The sequence below is a fragment of the Zychaea mexicana genome, assembly GCF_025766255.1.
Source record: "Zychaea mexicana strain RSA 1403 chromosome Unknown BDB00scaffold_67, whole genome shotgun sequence".
Taxonomy (NCBI): Eukaryota; Fungi; Mucoromycota; class Mucoromycetes; order Mucorales; family Lichtheimiaceae; genus Zychaea; species Zychaea mexicana.
The window spans coordinates 38,469-56,610 of record NW_026516730.1 but is presented as its reverse complement, the minus strand read 5'-3'; the positions used below and the strand labels follow the sequence as shown (position 1 = coordinate 56,610).

At 40.0% G+C, this 18,142-nt stretch overlaps 6 protein-coding genes across 6 annotated transcripts; 4 read left to right on the top strand and 2 right to left on the bottom strand.

The window, feature by feature from the left end:
• Positions 1-4,651: 4,651 nt before the first annotated feature.
• Positions 4,652-5,472, top strand: BDB00DRAFT_875031 (uncharacterized protein; the record flags this gene model as incomplete). Its single annotated transcript, XM_053127289.1, has 2 exons — positions 4,652-5,211; positions 5,373-5,472. The coding sequence occupies 2 exons, from the start codon at positions 4,652-4,654 to the stop codon at positions 5,470-5,472; spliced, it is 660 nt and encodes a 219-aa protein (XP_052976964.1).
• Positions 5,473-6,050: 578 nt separating this feature from the next.
• Positions 6,051-6,779, top strand: BDB00DRAFT_836402 (uncharacterized protein; the record flags this gene model as incomplete). Its single annotated transcript, XM_053124480.1, is given in 5 exon segments — positions 6,051-6,217; positions 6,293-6,354; positions 6,437-6,481; positions 6,495-6,588; positions 6,693-6,779. Coding segments are annotated over 4 exon segments (226 nt in total), but the record flags the coding sequence as incomplete, so codon positions are not given.
• A 663-nt stretch (positions 6,780-7,442) lies between these two features.
• Positions 7,443-8,879, bottom strand: BDB00DRAFT_532157 (uncharacterized protein). Its single transcript, XM_053117753.1, has 6 exons — positions 8,759-8,879; positions 8,402-8,687; positions 8,191-8,320; positions 7,998-8,102; positions 7,751-7,903; positions 7,443-7,660 (listed from the first exon to the last, which is right to left on the bottom strand). Exons 2-6 carry the CDS (start codon positions 8,618-8,620, stop codon positions 7,599-7,601), a joined length of 669 nt encoding a protein of 222 aa, XP_052976962.1. The 5' UTR covers positions 8,621-8,687; positions 8,759-8,879; the 3' UTR covers positions 7,443-7,598.
• A 2,219-nt stretch (positions 8,880-11,098) lies between these two features.
• BDB00DRAFT_532056 (uncharacterized protein) lies at positions 11,099-11,491 on the bottom strand. Its single transcript, XM_053117752.1, has 2 exons — positions 11,416-11,491; positions 11,099-11,345 (listed from the first exon to the last, which is right to left on the bottom strand). The coding sequence occupies exons 1-2, from the start codon at positions 11,420-11,422 to the stop codon at positions 11,140-11,142; spliced, it is 213 nt and encodes a 70-aa protein (XP_052976961.1). The 5' UTR covers positions 11,423-11,491; the 3' UTR covers positions 11,099-11,139.
• A 316-nt stretch (positions 11,492-11,807) lies between these two features.
• BDB00DRAFT_790089 (uncharacterized protein) lies at positions 11,808-12,720 on the top strand (the record flags this gene model as incomplete). The annotated part of the gene is made up of 6 exons (XM_053120923.1): positions 11,808-11,847; positions 12,010-12,077; positions 12,139-12,226; positions 12,306-12,463; positions 12,525-12,578; positions 12,634-12,720. 6 exons carry the CDS (start codon positions 11,808-11,810, stop codon positions 12,718-12,720), a joined length of 495 nt encoding a protein of 164 aa, XP_052976960.1.
• Positions 12,721-13,751: 1,031 nt separating this feature from the next.
• Positions 13,752-14,135, top strand: BDB00DRAFT_875027 (uncharacterized protein; the record flags this gene model as incomplete). Its single annotated transcript, XM_053127288.1, has 2 exons — positions 13,752-13,938; positions 13,999-14,135. The coding sequence occupies 2 exons, from the start codon at positions 13,752-13,754 to the stop codon at positions 14,133-14,135; spliced, it is 324 nt and encodes a 107-aa protein (XP_052976959.1).
• Positions 14,136-18,142: the final 4,007 nt, after the last annotated feature.

The window sequence follows — 18,142 nt, the reverse complement described above, 5'->3', positions numbered from 1 at the left end:
CGAAAATGCGGTCTAGTTTGCACCGAATTGTTGCTGTGCTACTGCCTAGTATGAAACTTCATGGTTTCTTTTGGAAAAGGATGTAAATACCCTATTTAAGCTTACACCGATATATATAATATAGTATATGAATCTCAGCGCATAAATCGCTGTACGATTACGTAGAAAGAAGCCCTCCCTCCCAGCTCCTCCATAATGAGGAGCTGCAGCTCCCTAAATCTTTGCGAGTAAAAGCTTAAAACCTAAAATTCATGCTTGGGAAGATAAGTAGCATAAAAAAAAGAAGAGAATAAGCTTTCGACAAAATATTCTGCCGTGTCATCTTCAAAAATGGCCATTATGGTTAGAATTTCTGTATATGTGCGACGTTTTCCATTATATGGAAAGTTATCAAGAAAAATACACATCTCGGATGGTCAAACACATCATTTGATGACCCTCATACGGAGAAAGAAGCGATACAAATACAGTAAGCAACATACCTATATAATGACAATTATTTTATCCTCTCTATTAACGCTAAGTATATGCATGTATATATAGATGTTCGCACAGCCACGATGTAACAACAGACGACAGACATGGAATTCGACACGAAAGCTTATGATCCATATGTCAGGCACTAGGTATATGCGCAAAGTACTTATTCTGCCCCAAATCTAACTTTGAAATTCAGTTGGGAGAGAGTGTAAAGACAGTTAAAAAAATGTTAAAGTGTACTTGTCATCTTGTTTCATAAGAGAATTATATATTTCGGCCATATGAGATTGTAAGCAAAGAGAGAACGGGAGAGGCAAGATCTTACTACTACAATAAGAAAAACAAAAATGGAGGTGAAAAAGGAAGTTGTAAAGAAGTAATAATAACAAACCGAGTTTATTTCTTGTATGAAAAGTGGTTTGTTTTTCACCTCCATTTTTGTTTCTCCTATTGTAGTAGTAAGATCTTGCCTCTCCCGTTCTCTCTTTGCTTACAATCTCATATGGCCGAAATATATAATTCTCTTATGAAACAAGATGACAAGTACACTTTAACACTTTTTTAACTGTCTTTACACTCTCTCCCAACTGACTTTCAAAGTTAAATTTGGGGCAGAATAAGTATTTTGGGTATATGCGGCCATAATCATTTTTACGTATCAATAATTTTTGTTATCCCTGCAACTTTTTTTGAGAAAAGGCTCTTACAACGTATATTAGACATCCGAAAACAAAAATTATATTACATCCGATGTGTCTAGAGAAACGGTGGTATCCCGGGCGGTCGATCTTGCTACAGTACTGTCTTTTCTAAGGAATGACAATTTTAATATGAGAGCCCAAATTGCTATTAATTGATAAGTTGTGTGACGATATTCATTCATGGCGTAAAAATCGAGTAGCATTTGATATAATGTATCATTATATGTGTATACCTTAACCAAAAAGCTTTCCAAGCGCAAACTACACACTTTTTCTATATGAGACATGAGCTCAGATCAATTTACCGAGCAACAGCTTGAGGAAATGTGAGAATAGTGGAGAATGGCATATCTACCCCAAACCCCAAATCCCGCTTGGTTAAAGCTTATAAAAGGCCTTCAGACAGATGCCCTTTGAAACTTATAAAGAATAAAGTGTTGGACGCCCTGTCATCCACTGCGAATGCTAGTAACGAGATGATACATTTATCTGAATGGAAAGCAAATAAATTTTCTGAACTTATTTTGCAATACCGACGGGTTTCCTTAACTCACTTATCAGACCGTCCTATATAGTCGCTCACAATTATCAACTTGACTTGCACAAAATATCGTGTAATACAAAGTACAAACAGTTTCGTTGTGGTCGTTTATCCAGGGTGTGATTGAAGTGATAGCTCTGTAACTTCTGACTTGACAAAATCGGTGCTATTCAAAGTAAAACAGAATCAATAAAAGCAATGAACCATTACTAAAAGTACTTCAGTGCCGGGGGTGGGGGTCATTTAGCTAAGAACGAATATGGGGAAATACATTGTTTACCTACCAGCCTATAACTACAGTGACTTCTGCCATACTACTAAAGCAAAAATACATCGATCTTGCTTCATGCATGAAAGGAACGGCAAAATTATTAGTAGTGCACGCATTGATGTCAGATGTTAGACACTGTCAAGTGGAGAATCTTTCACAAAAATTTACAGATTCTGACGTCTCAAACATCCCATAATTGATGATCAAATCGCATCAATATGACGAAAGTTAATGTCGGCACAATTAATGGTGAAAGTTGGCGAGCCAGAAAAACAAGCATTGTAAATACATAAAACATCTCACCCAACAATCTCTTCACATACTTGCCATACAATACACCTGTTTACCGAACATCACGCCCGACACGATTCTTTACTCTCAACTCCATGGAGTCGCTATTGCTTCCTGATCACTTTATCTCATACATTCGGCTCGAACCCTTTCTTTCTCTACAGGATGGAAGAGAACTTCAGGTCAAAGCAGTACATGCCAACAAAGACTTTGATCTTATCTATGCACCAGCAACACGATGCGAGTAACATACCTTTTTCCGCAACAATTTATCACTGCTTGTTTCGATCAACGACGTGCTTCTACTCTTGAACAAACTATAATCGTAGTAGACTTCAATTACTACATCAAACTTGTCGTAAATATGGGCGCTATAAAGTAATGCGACGAAAGTGTTAAGAGAACCATTTGCAACGTTTGCACCACAAGATGCTAAGGACGCAAAAGCTCATTAGCTACACACCCGACCGCTTAGCTTCTGTCTGTTACCAATTAGGAGTGGTTCAAGAAGAATCGGCATATTTCCAATCTCTCAAGGCTGGTATCCGCTGGTGTGAGCAGAGCGAACCCTCTGCTAGTTATCTCAAGAAAACTATCCATCAGCGTCAAGCACAACGCAACATAGCCAAGCTTCAGTATCCGGACACCATTGTTCTAGGTACCTCCTTAGAACATATGCAAGACGCAGCTTGGTCATTTTATTGCCAGCTCTATATGAAACCCCATCACCAGCTGATAAATCTGCTATCAGTGATCTTCTCGACCATATTCCACCATCGTGCGTCCTTTCAACCGAGGATAAAAAAATTTTACCGACAAAATTTGCGTTAGACGAACTGCAACTTGCAGTTGGACGTCACCAAAGCGAAGTAGTCCGGTTTTGGTTGGCTGCCTTACGCGATCCTGTCTTTGCACTTTTACCATGACCAGTGTTTGACTCTTATTTTGCGCGTATATGATACAGTACAATGTTGCTCTCCAGCATGGGGTCTTTCCCAGATAATGGTCCGAGACATATCTATGTTTCCTACCGAACATAGACGATCTGTCCTCCTTAGCCAACTGGTGTCCAATTGCTCTTATCAACACTGACTTTAAAGTCTTCATCAAATTTGGATGCTCGTGTTGTCTCTGTTGGCCATAAGTTCATCAATCGACATCAAATTGGGTTTCTACACGGACGGTATATTGCAGACAATAGCCTTGCTGTAACGCTCTCTATGGGTTACGCAGCAAAGCTCCACTCTGACGACATAGGCTTGGCACTTGATAATGCCAAAGCTTATGACATGCTTAATATGGCCTACCTGCAGCGATGCCTTGAACGTTCGTGTTTCCCATGGTCGATTATACAAAGTATTTATAATAATACTGCGGTACTTCTGTCAAGATTAACATGATTGGCGCACTACCACTGGCTATCGAACAACAGCGAGGTGTACGGCAAGGTGATTTTCTGTATTCAATCCTTTCCAACGTCGCTCTAAAGCCACTGCTACAACGTATACTGCATGACGAAACCATCCAAGGCTTTAGGCTTGAAACGACAGTGCCATCGGCAACGGCTGAAAATCACATTTAAAATTCTTGCATACGCCTATGATTGTTTCGCGTTCTTTAATCACACAATGATCTCAAGCAAGTTGTGGAACATTTGGACACATAGTCTCGCACGTCAAATGGTCGCATAAGCTTTGAAAAAACGCATGCAATATCTCTATCTAAGGCCCACTCCTCCTCCTGGCAACAAGAACTCGCACAACATAACATCACCTCATGGTACGATCGCACAGCCTCTGGGGCGCTTATATACTGTATCTAAGCTACCCACTGTATTCCAACGTCGATCAACGCGACCAGTTTCTCGGATCATTGCTCGGCAAAGTTCGGTCTGCATGTCAAAGTACTTACAGCGCAATCTTTCTGTTCGCGGATGGGCAAACCTTCTCGATGTCTTGATCCTGACAGCGTTGTAGCATGTTTACGCGTATGTCCTGCCCAGTCAAGTTCATGTCTAGCCTACAAGCTTTTAGCCATTCTTTTCTTACGACTAGAATGTGGCCTAAAGTCTCCTATCAAGCACTTCAACAACCGCGCCAATTCGGTGGTCTGTCACTTCTCCATCCACCGGTGCAGCAGCAGCTCTACAGCTCTGATGGATCCAGCCACTGTTTGATCCACAGCACCGCCATCGTTCTTATATACATGCTTGGATTTATCAAGTCCTGAATTTGCTAGAGTGAAAGACAAGATCCGTTGCTGTGTCTTCTTTTCGCGCGCCTACGTACTGCCCAGTTCACAGCACCTGTCAGCATAATAGGCTCTCTGTGCAAAACAATTGACAGCTTTCCTTGTAACATTAAATGTATGTCTCTTGCCACTGCCACAATCCTCAAGCTGCATATCGTGGACACGATCGCACCACCACCCAGTCCACATACCCTGACAATTCATAAAGCGTCATCAGCTATATCACGACATCGTATTCTCGTCGCTGATGCCTTTGTTCTAGATCTGCACTTGGGGCACCTTCGCTGCAAACCTAGGGATGAGCTTGGGAGCTACCCGCGCATCATCTCTCGCCTCTTTTCTTTACTTGACTCCTATGCACTCCTGCACCACGCATTCTTCTATCGAGCATGCTTCGGTCCTGGCTTAGCAGCACTTGGTGACTCTGATCAAGCATCAGCGCCACACGACGTCCGGCCACTCCTTCATTGGTTCAAACTTGGTGACTTTGGTCTTTGCAAGGCTACTAATGAGCTTTTCCAAAATACCGCTATTCAACACAATTTCTATATTGATGGCCTAACTGACTATCTTACCAAGGGAGAATGGCAGCGCTTTTGGTCCACCATGATGGCCATACCGGTACACAATCTTATTGGTTCCGTGCGCTTCACCGGACACTTTCTTGCCGCACGACCGTACATCGACTGTTACCAGACATATTCGACTCGGACAAATGTCCCATATGTGTTTATGGTATTGATGATTTTTGGCATTTCTTATTTGATCGTCCTAAGAAAAGACTTGTTTGGCATTGCTTTTGGAGGATTTATTGTTTCTTCCTGTTGGCAACACGCAGATTATTTCACATGCAATTTCCACAAGACCCACCCAACCTCCCAGTACCATCATCATCGAAGCAATTATACATGGATTATGGCGTGGTCATTGGGCCCTAACCTTTTGACAACCAGCCTTTACTACTACTTCTACAGTATTACGCACTCCGTTCAAAAAACCATGTCCCGTAGTTTAGCTAATGCTCCCCTAATTTCAATGTTGTATGCTTCGTACCCTTCTCTCCACCGCTCATTTTTGACGCCTAAAAAAAGCATAGTTATCGTTCGACTGTTTAAACAAAAGCTACTGCTATAACTTTTTGTTGGAATGATCTGCTCAAAGGAAGCGGGCTCTCCTTCCCGTTTTAGTTTCGGGAAGCATCGAAATGAAGGGTATGAAATAATGCTGCGATGGTCTGAGACAATTTAATCATTAGCCGAACTTATGCGGTTTGCGGTTTTTGGGCTTGGGTAACATGAATGAGGTTGGTCAAAATAATTTTTCCACACATGTAGACAGTGTATTAGTGATGATTTCAAATGTTTCAAAACAGTCATAGAAAATAGATTTAATACTTACTCCAGAGTCCGTGGCTTCCGCGCTGAGTAAAAGCACTGTCCTCTTGGCCCCAAGATACAATCGTAGTGGAATTTTCGACTAATTCCTATCATTTTCTAATGCTAAAATATTGTTTTCTGGTTCCTCCTGTTCTTCTTGATCTTCTTGAAATTGCGCTTGTTGAGGGAGCTGTCCACCTGGTGGTAGGAATGCCTCTGGTCGAAAGTCTGGATGTCTATCATTATTCATATAGGCTATGCCTATGCTTCTTATGTTCAATGCCGCATTTTTATCCCGGTCTACAATCTAGAAGAGAAAACAAAACTCTTTTAGTATATAACTAGGCAGAATCCTTCGTGGGTTTAAAGGGTGAAAACATACCACAGCCTCTGGATAAAGCTCTGGATGGTTATTACAAGCTTTAATCTTCCACATCACCCAATCTATTATGGTATTTCATGCCAATTTAGTACAGCAGAACACAACTACTGATTATATACCTTATTAGTAGAAATTTGCCTTTACCTGGCGGTGGTGGGCGTGCCTGTATACAGTCACTTGCCGGATTCAGCAAATGGCCATCCTGGTCTCGACGGTACTTTATTTACCTTCCTCTCTTTGGAATGAAGCGGCCTTGAGGTCCTTGAACCCAGTACGTTGCACGTTCTCTTGTTTTTCTGCATGGATACATAGGTAAAAATGATCCCGTCAGTCGTTGTAAATGGGCTTCTTCTTAAAGTGGGAATTATGTATAGCAATCAGATTTTATATTATTACGCACCTGTGTCCGCAAACCTCCCCGTCATACGGAATACTTGTTAGCCGTTGCTGACACCCTGCGTGAGCTTGAGAAGTGTTGTACTCGTCCGTCAGTATCAGCAGCATGTGTGAAGCCAATTTTTTAATTATTCGCTAAAATATACGTCACTCATAAGTGTGTGTAGCAACCTCTTTGCGCATTCTCTCTTGTAAATATACTAACCAAATGGGGGATCGGGGCCCATCCCGGGAAATGCGGCATTCTGCTGGAACCATAGAACACAATCGTTGGTTGTTGATTTGGGTGCCAACGCTCGCGTTCTCGCCTCAAGCGGGCAGCTCTTTTGCGAGATCGGTGCGACGATTTGTGTATCCATTTGATAGGCTCTCCCTATGTTTCAGTTTTTCAAAAATAGGTCATCAGCAAAAAAAAAAGAAAAAAGAGTATCATCAGATATCACGCGAGAAAAATGGAAAAAGGGAATCGCTTACAGCTGGGTGAGGAGGAGTGACACCTAGCAGCTCATCTTTGACAAGATCTTGTTTTCTCTGCCGGCTTGATAATAACAAGCTCCTAATTTCTCTGTGTTTGAACCCAGACGAGAAACGACGCATTCTATACATATCAAACTTGTTATTCTTGCCGTTATTATATGCCTTGTCACCAACTCGCCTAGCATTGATTAGCCCTTCTTCTCCTTCCTGCTACTTACCGAAGCCGAATTCGATTCAGATTAGCGATATAGAAAAGAAAATCTTCTGAACGTGAGACATAGGGCGAGTTCTCTGCGATGGAGTCATAATCCTCTTGGATTTCGGCTTTCTGCCGATTTTTGTTTTCTAATTTATATTCCCAAAAGACACCCGTCTCCGCACTTTGCATTGATTTTTTTTAGTCAAGAGCTCAATGTAGTGTGAGGCTTATCTATTATATACTCTTTTTCAAGACAACTTCAGCAGTCGATACTCCTGTGATCATCGACGACACACCTATATCATCAATTACAAACGTAAAAATCAGTGGGAAAGAAATGATGCAACAAGCCCGCAAACTATTGTACTCTCCGTAGTACGCCATACCAGGATCGACTCCAACAATTCGACTTTCTTCTGCACGCTGCTGAGTTAGGCCATCCGGATTCAACTCGAGTCTGTATACACCATGGCTCCAAATTGTTAAGTCTTGACCTTCGGGAAGGCGTCTAATTTCATCGTGTGTACTAGGAAATAATTCTTCATGGCGTGTACATAGTATTGTTTTGTCGTCAGCGTGACATTCAGCTTTAGCTTACAAACTCCAAATTATTAAAGCAGGATTTATGCTTGCCTGGACTATTCCCGATAAACTTTTCGAACTGGACGTGTACCATACATCCATCCGTAGTCGCTGTATGCTTGAAGCTTAGCGCGTTGTATGCAAAGGGGTTTTGATCTATAAAAAAATCGTATAAAAAGGATCAGGATGCGGATATACATAGAATGTATAATATTTTCCGCTAGCCATCACTAAAAGCACTCACAATCTTGACCGTATCGGCGGCGGTTTGGTTTTATGTGATCAGTATCGAAAACCGTTTCCCATAGCTCCTGGCACCAGAGCGGATTGCTTTCGAGTTGTCTGCATCTTGAAATCGACAACGGTGACCCGCCCTATACACATACAGAAATGTAAGAGTAAGATTACAAACACTATTGTATGTGAGAAGCAAAAATACAAAAGCTGACCAATACCTCTGCGAGCAATATGAGCGGTGCCGGATTATTTCGATTCGCAATTCGTGCTCTTCTCACCAACAAATACAAAGTACGGGTATCCAACCGAAAGAAACCTGTTTGATGGGAACCTAATGGCAATAGTGGCCAAGGGCGTGCTCGTGGATAAGTTCGTTCGGAATATTGAAGCAGGTTGTACGACAAATGCAGAAGGGAGATGCATAAATTTTCTCCCATGTTGCGAGACCGCAAACGAGTTATGTCTGTGTCATGGAGCAGCTCTTGAAAGCGACCATGAATGAAGCTATCAACCAGTTCACAACAAAGAATCAGCATATATATCGCAAACTGTTATCCTGTATAATATAAGCTTACCGATACAATCTTCCCAATGATTGATTATGAACTACATTGTTGGGATATTCGGCTTCATGGTTCAAAATGTTACTTGTTAATACTCGTGCTGTTCCGACATAATATTAGGACAACAAGATTCGTAATGTACCATATTGATTAGTAAGCACAATAATATGCATATGTAGGATTCTTTCTACCTGCTCTTTCCAATTGATTTCGGTTGTGTAGGAGTTGTTGTAAAGCACCCTTCCAAACTCGATTCATGTAATCCTTGATATTTAGGACATGCTCTCTCATATCTGGCATAAAATAAGAACGATGAGCTATCATATCTATTTTCCTTAGTTTCATAGTGCTTTTATATTCTGTACTTGAGTCATACTTTGCAGCGCCATGACAGCAAAATGTTTGCTAACGAATCTCTCAATGACCCAGGAACAATATCCTCTGGCTCGAAGTATTCTTATATATCATATACAGTACACATGCATCAAATAAAACAACGTTTAAACCATTTACTGAAGTCACTGATATACTGCTCTGTTAGTTTTTAAATTGAAATGTTGCAATCACTTACGTTCATTATTGTGCGGGTTAGTTCTTTCTGCGACAAAGATTGCTGCCGTGCGCATTAGGTCTTCTTTCCATAATAGCTATTGAATTATCGGATGTTAGCACGAATATTTGGAATAAATATGTAAATATGTATTGAACATACAGGAAAAACTCACGTTAAAAAAGAATCCTGGTAATTCGTCGTGTAATCCGTACGAAAGCACTTTGGACGCAATGACCCAAAAGCCTTGCAAAAACAACGGAGGTGCAATATGATAATAACCCTCAAAGTGACGCCTGAGGTGCAAAGAAACAAGATTGTAAACATCTTGTTTTCGTAAAGAAACCATTTCTGATGTTTGTCTGAGGATCGTCTACAAAAAAGATGTACAATAATAAGCCTCAACATTCAGGAAGGATAATAATAAGCTAAGGAAGGTAAAAGTGAACGTACTCGGAAAAAGTGGTATTCGCCATGAAGAAATGCTCTGACCGAGCAAGGTCGAGTTACGACCCGCGTTCTCTCGCCAAAGCCGTTGAACTCTACAAACGGCTCTGGGAGAGCGGGAACAGGCTCTTGGACAGCGGGAGGAGGGGTTCTTCAGGGATCTGTGGAGGCTCTTCAACAACTGATGACATGCTTCTTTTAAGAATGGGAGAGATTTGGAATGAGCCGAAAAAGAAAGAAAGAAAAAGAAACTGATGCTTTTATACGGTGAGGTGATGGTTTCATGCAAATTGTCATTCTCATGGGACCATTGTATATGTATATCATATGACGTGTTGATTTAGCTCAGAGGCATGCTTTGAATATTCATGTTAGCGGCTTACCATGCAGAGCAGGAAGTGCAGCGCGCATGAATGATTTGGTACACAAAGTGTCCTCATTGTCATCCACGAGGGTTCGGCTATTAAGACAGAAAACCATCAAACAATAGAGAAATGTATCCGCACTGGAATGAGCTTCGACGAATGCCTGTTATCATCCGTGATGGCAAATAGAATAAGAACAAGTTGTTGTTCTTTCAGTGATAAATAGGTCCACTTCAATCCGAGTTTATATCAAGTCATGCCGAGTGTTGCTCTTTACTCTTTCCCAATCGCCCACCGCACGCCAGCTTCGTTTTGCTCAAGTAGAATGCATGGTAAGTTACAATAGAAGCAAATGAGGACTTCCCAAGTAGTAGACAGTAACCCTCTGTATTTTTTTCCCAGATGACCAAGTCAACTACCAAAGATCCTTTCGCTGATCAAGAAGTGACTGCATGGAAGTCGCAAAAGGCTCGCGCCTGGGAGCAACGGCATATGGTACGAGTAAGAAAAAGGAAATCACAAAAACTTGTGCTCACTCATACATCTCTTTTAGAATGCGGAACAGTATTATCTTCACCAAGTGGATCCAGGCACGATGATTAACATTGGACAATTAAATGTTGCAGAGAAAAAACATTTTCAAGAAAGGCTTCACGAATGGGAGGAGAGAAATCTCGTCCAGAGTTCTGCGTGGGGGGGCATTTTCTCTTTCAATACCAGGCAGGACTGGAGTACAGTGCCGCGAACGCTACAAAAACATGGTCAAGGAAGGGTATACAAGCAGTTCAAACAAATCTTCATCCATAACTACTGCGGCACTGCCTGACACTGAATTATCCGAATCGTGGGGAACCCAGGAAACACGACAACTCGAGAACCACATCGACTGCATTGATCAGCAATCGCATGGAAAGAGGTACTGTTATTTACCGGGGGTTTCGATAAACTAAGAGTATGATAATCTAAAACGTTCTGTCCTGGAAACGCGAAGCCAAGTGACATCAACATCAGCGGCCAGACAAGCAGTCGAACTACAAACAAATGGCTTGCCAGTTGATTTCAAAATACCACCAGCTCCAGCCCATCGACCCGTACGTCCAAAGAAAGACGTGCCCATTTTGTTGAAAAAAGCTAAAGCCGCTTCTCTTGTTTTTGAAACAGCTACCAACAAAAAGAGGAACACCCAACAAGCAAGACCAACAAGTGAAAAGAGTTAGATTAGTCCTGTCACAAAAATCTATGAATTTGGATGAATAAAAGTCTTCTGTTATTATAGTACTGGGAGTGGGATAAAGACGAATAAGTACGTTTCATAATTTAGTGCCTGTATGTGCTTCATTGTCATTCATTTACTGAACGAGTATTTTCGATATGTCATTGTCTGCACTCAAAAAGCTCAGCTTTATTGGCGAACTCAAATATTAAGGTCTAATTTCATTGGCTCGCCCAGCCTCATACGTACTATTCCTGCGGTTTTTGCAGTTCGACAAAAACAGTCTCAACCGCAAGCTTCTATCACTGACTGTTGTTGTCCTCACAGCAGAGGGTAATTTCAGCCGAAAGTTTGGGGAACTCTCTCTTTCTCTCGTAATAAAAACTTGACTGTCAAGACTCGCACGCACTGCTCGTCTTATTTCCGATCCTCGACATAACATTCCCCGTCCCTAATTCCAGCATGTCTTAACCCCAACACTTTAACATGCCCTCACGCGCTTCAGACGTAGAAAGCTTCAAAGAAGGTACTTTCCTTGATTTTTCAAAGTTAGTAACAAGTAGAAAGTTGTTAACATGCGTTTCACTTACTGCAATTCGTAGCTTTCGAATTGTACCTTACTGCTTAACAGGACACTGTTTCTATAAAGAAATCCACCAGTTCGATTCTGAGTTCATGTAAATCATAGACCTAGAAGACATCAAAGGAACATGGAACTATTTGTTCACCGAAGCTGTAAAAGACTTCGAAATCCCAGTAAGTTAAAAATGAATAAATGTCTGCGGTTTAAGGCTGTCTATTGATCATGCTTTTGTAGATCTGGAACAAGCAGCAGCCAGGTTGGGAAACTTTTATGCAAGAGCTGTTCAAGGTACACGCTTCAGACGTAGAAAGCTCTAAAGAAGGTACTTTCCATGTTTTTTTTTAAAGTTAGTAACATGTAGAAAGTTGATAACATATGTCTCATATTACTGCAATTCGTAGCTTTCAAAAAGTACCTTGCCGTCGAACAGGGTGCCGTTACTTTAAAGAAGTTTTATCAGTTCGATCCCGAGTTCGTGTACAGCCACAGCAACTTAAAAGATGTCAAAGGAACATGGAACTATTTGTTCACCAAAGCTATAAAAGAATTCCAAGTTCCAGTAAGTTGAAAATGTATAAATGTCTGCGGTTTAAGGCCGTTTACTGATAATGCCATTGAAGAAATGGACCAAGCAGCAGCCAAATTGGATAGAAATCCTGGAAGAGCTGATCAAGGTACGGTCTCCTACTGAATTTTGACAAGCTCAGTACTAATTGTATTATCATACAGCGCAACGAGCAGGTACCTGCAACAGCCGCCCCAAGTTCACCATCAGCCACCATCACTTCTCCTAGCAAGACACCTCATTCCCAATAAGCAAAAAAATAAAATATTCAAAGTGACATCTAATATTCAGGAGTTTGAAAGATATTTGGTTTGTTTAACGCTAGTATTTCAGGATACCGAATTCTTGCTTTGAGATGCACATTTGTTGAGACCAATAAATGTACTCGCGGATATCACTCCCTTTAGCTCTTGCTGCGAATCCGACAATATCATCAACATCGACCACCAAAAATATTGAGCCGGCAAAAGAAAACGGGGAAAAAGATTATCTGTCTGAAGGTTTCTTATGTGATAGTTACAATGCTTCACGGAGAAAAAAACATCAATTCACAGTGAATTAGTTATAATTACAGTACACATATCTGTTAAGCCGTTCACATCAGCTTTCAGCGAGGCTGCAGGTAAACGAATGGAAATGAGCATGGATAGCCTTCCCTCTTCTTCGTGTTCGAGACAAAGTAAAGTGCTTTACAGTATCAACTCGTTTCGTATAGATCAAAACCGGGCTTATGCTTACTTAGTATTAATGCAGAGAGAGAGGATGAGTATCCGAGTTGCAATCCGTTCGTTGGTTCAGAAAATGATCACTCTTAACGTCAACTACTTTAAGAAAAACTACTTTAATCAATATGGTATGTCGTCTGGTCATATAAGCTTTAATGAAAATTCAGTGTTAGATTATTAACTTTGAAGAACCCGTACAATAGGCCGACATCAACGATATCCGCCATATCGCTGTTCATGCCCATCGCGATGCGGTCAGTCCTTGTGGCGCTATTGCAAACCTGGGATTCAAAGGTAAAGAACGCGATATGCTGCGGCTGTGGCGAGCTATCAACGATTCCTTTGATGATTTGGCAGTGGCTGTCCAACGGTACTGATCGAAGTAACAGTATAAAGAGCATTGATATAAGAATTCAAACTTACAGTATTTTTGTCATTCAGAAGCGACCCACAATCTGCTGCATATCAGCACAGCACAACGAAAGACGTGCAGCTGATGGACTTATAAAACAGAAGGTTCACAGCGTCAAGCCTGACCTTATCATCGCGCGAAAAACATGCTAAGATTTGCCTCGGCCGAACATGGGTATTCGGATGAAGCAGGCGTCGGAGCGAAGGAGCTTGTACAGAAACTCCTGAAGTTGCCCAAAAAGATAAAGGATATGTTGTTTCGTATTGATGCCGAAGTAAACAACGACGAACGAAAAATCCGTTTAATTTGTGTTGTGGGCTATTCACACACACGTAAGTTATTCTTTTGTGCTGCAACAGACGAAAGAGATTGTGTTGATCGATTTCATATAGATCTACGTGTCGTGACTTCGGTGATGGATGCGCCGGCGGGCTATGTTTGCAAGATCGAACACCAGCAAGAATTACGCATTCCAACCGAGTTACAAAACTTCTACAAAACTTCTACGAAACATACATCAAATTTCTGAAACAACTCTATCAAATGAAGGTTAGTAAAGCGATGAAACTAATATCTGAAAGCTTTCTCACCCCGTTATATATACAATAAAATGATAGCATATCGTGTAAAGGCGACAATTGCATTAGTCGAACAACAGGAAAGTAGCTCCGATGATGGTGAAATTGGTAATGTTTGGAAGTGATCGTACACTTATTATACCTTCCGCATTGAATGACAACAATTTCCCCTCCACAATGACACCCCAAAAACGCACATACAATGAATCTGAGCAGGAATAAAACCCTTCCTTCTTACTGGACGATTGTGTGTATTGTAATGTAATTCGTAAAAGCTTGAGTTAAGGGTTTAATAAATCTGATTATAATTAGCTGCGTAACACGCTAACTTTAAATTCAGTACTCAAATGACCTTGTCAATTTGGCTTACTTTCACGTACCATATATGCACGTCAACAGCAATCTTTAGTTTCCGGAAAAATAACAGACTTGACAATTTAGAACATTAAAGAACTAGTCTGTCGTTGTATGCGTGCTGTCCAGCGAATTATAATATTATAATTGTTGTTTGGCTAGGTTTTGTAATCAAAGTATGATCAGGACACGGAACCTAGATTTGCCTGTTGATGGTGAAGAAAAGTGAATCGGTTACATTCATCCTGTGAATTACACGCTTGTCTCATCAAGTCTAAAGCTGTACCTGCATCCAATCACAGGCAACCATCATTCTTATCATATATCACTTCCTCGGTTTCTCAGGTAATCCAAATAAATCCAGGACTCATCACTGAATGATACCTAGGTCCCTCAGTTTCTTCATACTTGCATAGATATAGCCAACCCCTTTCATTACGAATCTGTCAAATAGCAACTTTACTAATACACCTTTAACATCACCAAGTTAGCTAGCAAATTACTGTAAACTGAAGTTCAGGCTAACAATCATTCATATCTTTTATGTACTTTATTTTATAATATCGGGTGCAGGCAGCAAATATAACAGCGGGAATTAACAAGGGATAATTTTGATATCCTCAAGAATAACTAAGATCCAAAGTCTATCACTATGATCCAGATACGTCCTGGTTGCAAGACATCATTCTTATCCAATTCCCATCACCCACTAGTACGCTGTCATCGTTTAGGCTTAAATTTTTTTGACAGTACTAAATCTCGCATTTTCTCTATCCACAGATTGGACATTTATGATATTTAATGTGCTTTGGGTTAGTTTTTTGATAAAAGTTTTGCTAGACCGTGTCGCCCATCTAAAGATACTCACATGAAAGTCAATTGTATTTGATACTATAAATGGAGCCCCTAAGTAACACACACTGACTATAACCACTTAGAGCTTCCCCAGCAGACTCGTCAAATAAAATAATAGTGAGTCCGGTTATCACTCGTCATTTTGGCGAGGTTCGACGAAAAAAATAGCCGGTCCGTAAAATAGCGACAGCGAGTCTGTTGGGAAAACAAACTCGCTAGTTTTGTCGCTAAAATAGCTTTTAGCGAGTCTGCTAGGGATGCTCTAACACTAAGCGCAAGTATTTTCGATTATGTGAAAGGTAGGAGGATTATTAAGTAAAGAAACAGTTGAAGGAAAATCGCGAATGGACGCTGAGGGACTAGGAGTATTACTATCTAGTTTTCCACATCCACCACTTGGACAGCCAGGCAGCGGTCCTTTTTTAGTTAAAGGAAGATGAGACGCAAATGGACGCTGAGGGACTAGGAGCATTACTATCTAGTTTTCCACATCCACCACATGGAAGAAAGTAGAAAATCGCGATTGGACGCTGAGGGACTAGCAGCATTACTATCTAGTTTTCCACATCAACCACACGGAATATAATACAGGCTTTTTCCAAATTATTTGCGCCAGGCAGATATAATTTTGCGCCAGTGAGTATGAGATTTTGCGTTACCAATAAATTTGCGCCAGTGATTTTGCGTTACCAGCTTTGCGTTACTAGCTTTGCATTTCACTTCACTTGTGCGTTTTACTGATATATAATTGTATAATAAGTAACGAGGCAAACAACATCATTAACATAACCAAGAGACGATACAACACGCCACCATAAGAAAAACACGTAATATGCAAACAAGAAAATAATATTATTAAAAGAAAATGATAACTTACAACCATGTCAGTTGCTTGAACGAATGAATGAAAGTAAGCCTTGAGTAGACAGCAACTAAATGGATTGATTCATATAAATCATGTGCATGGCTTCTTGGTACCACCAAAAAGAGCAACGATAAAGCCGAGTTTAACATAGTGGAACTAATCTAGTTATAAAAAGTTAAGAAGATTATTAGGAAAACTTTTCTCCCCATATACTATAGATAAACAATTTTCGAAGCTTTATTATGTACAGCACTACTAATAACTCCTAGTTATTGGCCTTTTGAAAAGAAGTACATATCGTGTCACTGGAATAAATCAAAAAATATATGATATATTAGCAGATAGCGAGCTTTGAATTGAAATTCTTGAAAATTACCTTAGAAAGGAAAGGAATAATTTTAGTTCTTTAAACACGTTTTCGAAATCCTATATAATAGATCAGAGAATGTAGTAATAACAATAAAATAAATGAAAAAATGCGCGACGTGAGTTAACGACGGTCACTCGGGCGAGCATGAATAGCATCACCCTGAAAGAAAGTGAACAACGGCTACTCGAGCAAATTGAAAAAGTAACATCGTCTAAGAAATGTGAGTTAACAACGGCCACTCGAGCAAATTGAAAAAGTAACATCGTCTAAGAAATGTGAGTTAACAACGTCCACTCGAGCAGCTAAGACGATAGTTTCACTCTAATAAAAAAAATTCATTGAGAAACTATGAGTAATAATATATAGTAAAGATTGACAATTAAGTTAGCAATATAATAATTAAATTGATGAACAAAACCAACAGTTGTTATTATAGTTTATGTGAAAGGATGGAAGAAAAAAATATTTACCTGTTTCTATGAGTTGACTGAGCAACGGCAGTAGTTATGTAAAAGGAGGAACTTTTTTTTTACTGAGGGATATATTTTCAGCTTCGATAAGTTTAATTGGTTGCTGAGTAACAAAAAAAAGCAGAAGTTAAGAAACGCGTTCCGCAGCTTCTAATCGCCACCTTCTTCTGAAGCAACACGTTTGTTAAGTTTCAGTTGCCATGGAATTACATCGCAAAGGTACGTTGCTAAGCAAGATATAACGGGATATAAATTTTTGTTTGTATGTAACTAACATAGCAACAAATTAACCATGGTAGCTATTTCTGACTACCTCAAGGTTGCTAGGCGACCAAGTCTCGCTAACTTTGTGGATTCAAACGTGGAATTCATTGCAAACAATCTTCCTGATGATATTAAAACACTAGATCAGTATTGGTCATACCTGTTCGAAGAAGTAACTGAAAATGATGGCGTCCGTGCTGTAAGAATCAATAGATATATGGGTAATAAGAAAGGTTCTATATTAATATCTTTGATTATTAGATCAAGGTTAGAAAACCACCTAATTGGAATGCCATTTTAGTGCATGCGGTTCAGCTTACAAAAGGTTGGTTTCAGTTTGAGGATCACTTACTGTTATTTGATACTAATTTTTCGATAGTTCCAAAATCAAAGTCAACTTCCCGAGGCACGAAAAGAAGCAGTAAATCAGATTCGTCTGGATTGGAACCCGAGGAGAAACAGCCTATTATTGATTTGTTGAGAAGATTGGACGACAACAAAAAATGGAACTTTGTTCGTGATAATGGTGAGACTGCATTTGTTGAAAATATTCTGGCAGATCACATTGAGAAGACGGAATTTGAGCAGTAAGCGGATATATTCGTAGCCATCAGTAAGAATAATTTTATAAATAAGGAGATTATTTATAAATTTATAATTACTATTGTATTTCCAAAAAAAAATTGAATCTCTATTTATTAAAAAAGTAATAATGATGGATGTTAATAGCTTGATAACAAATGAGATTAATTCAATTCTTATAAATCATTGGATTTTTTT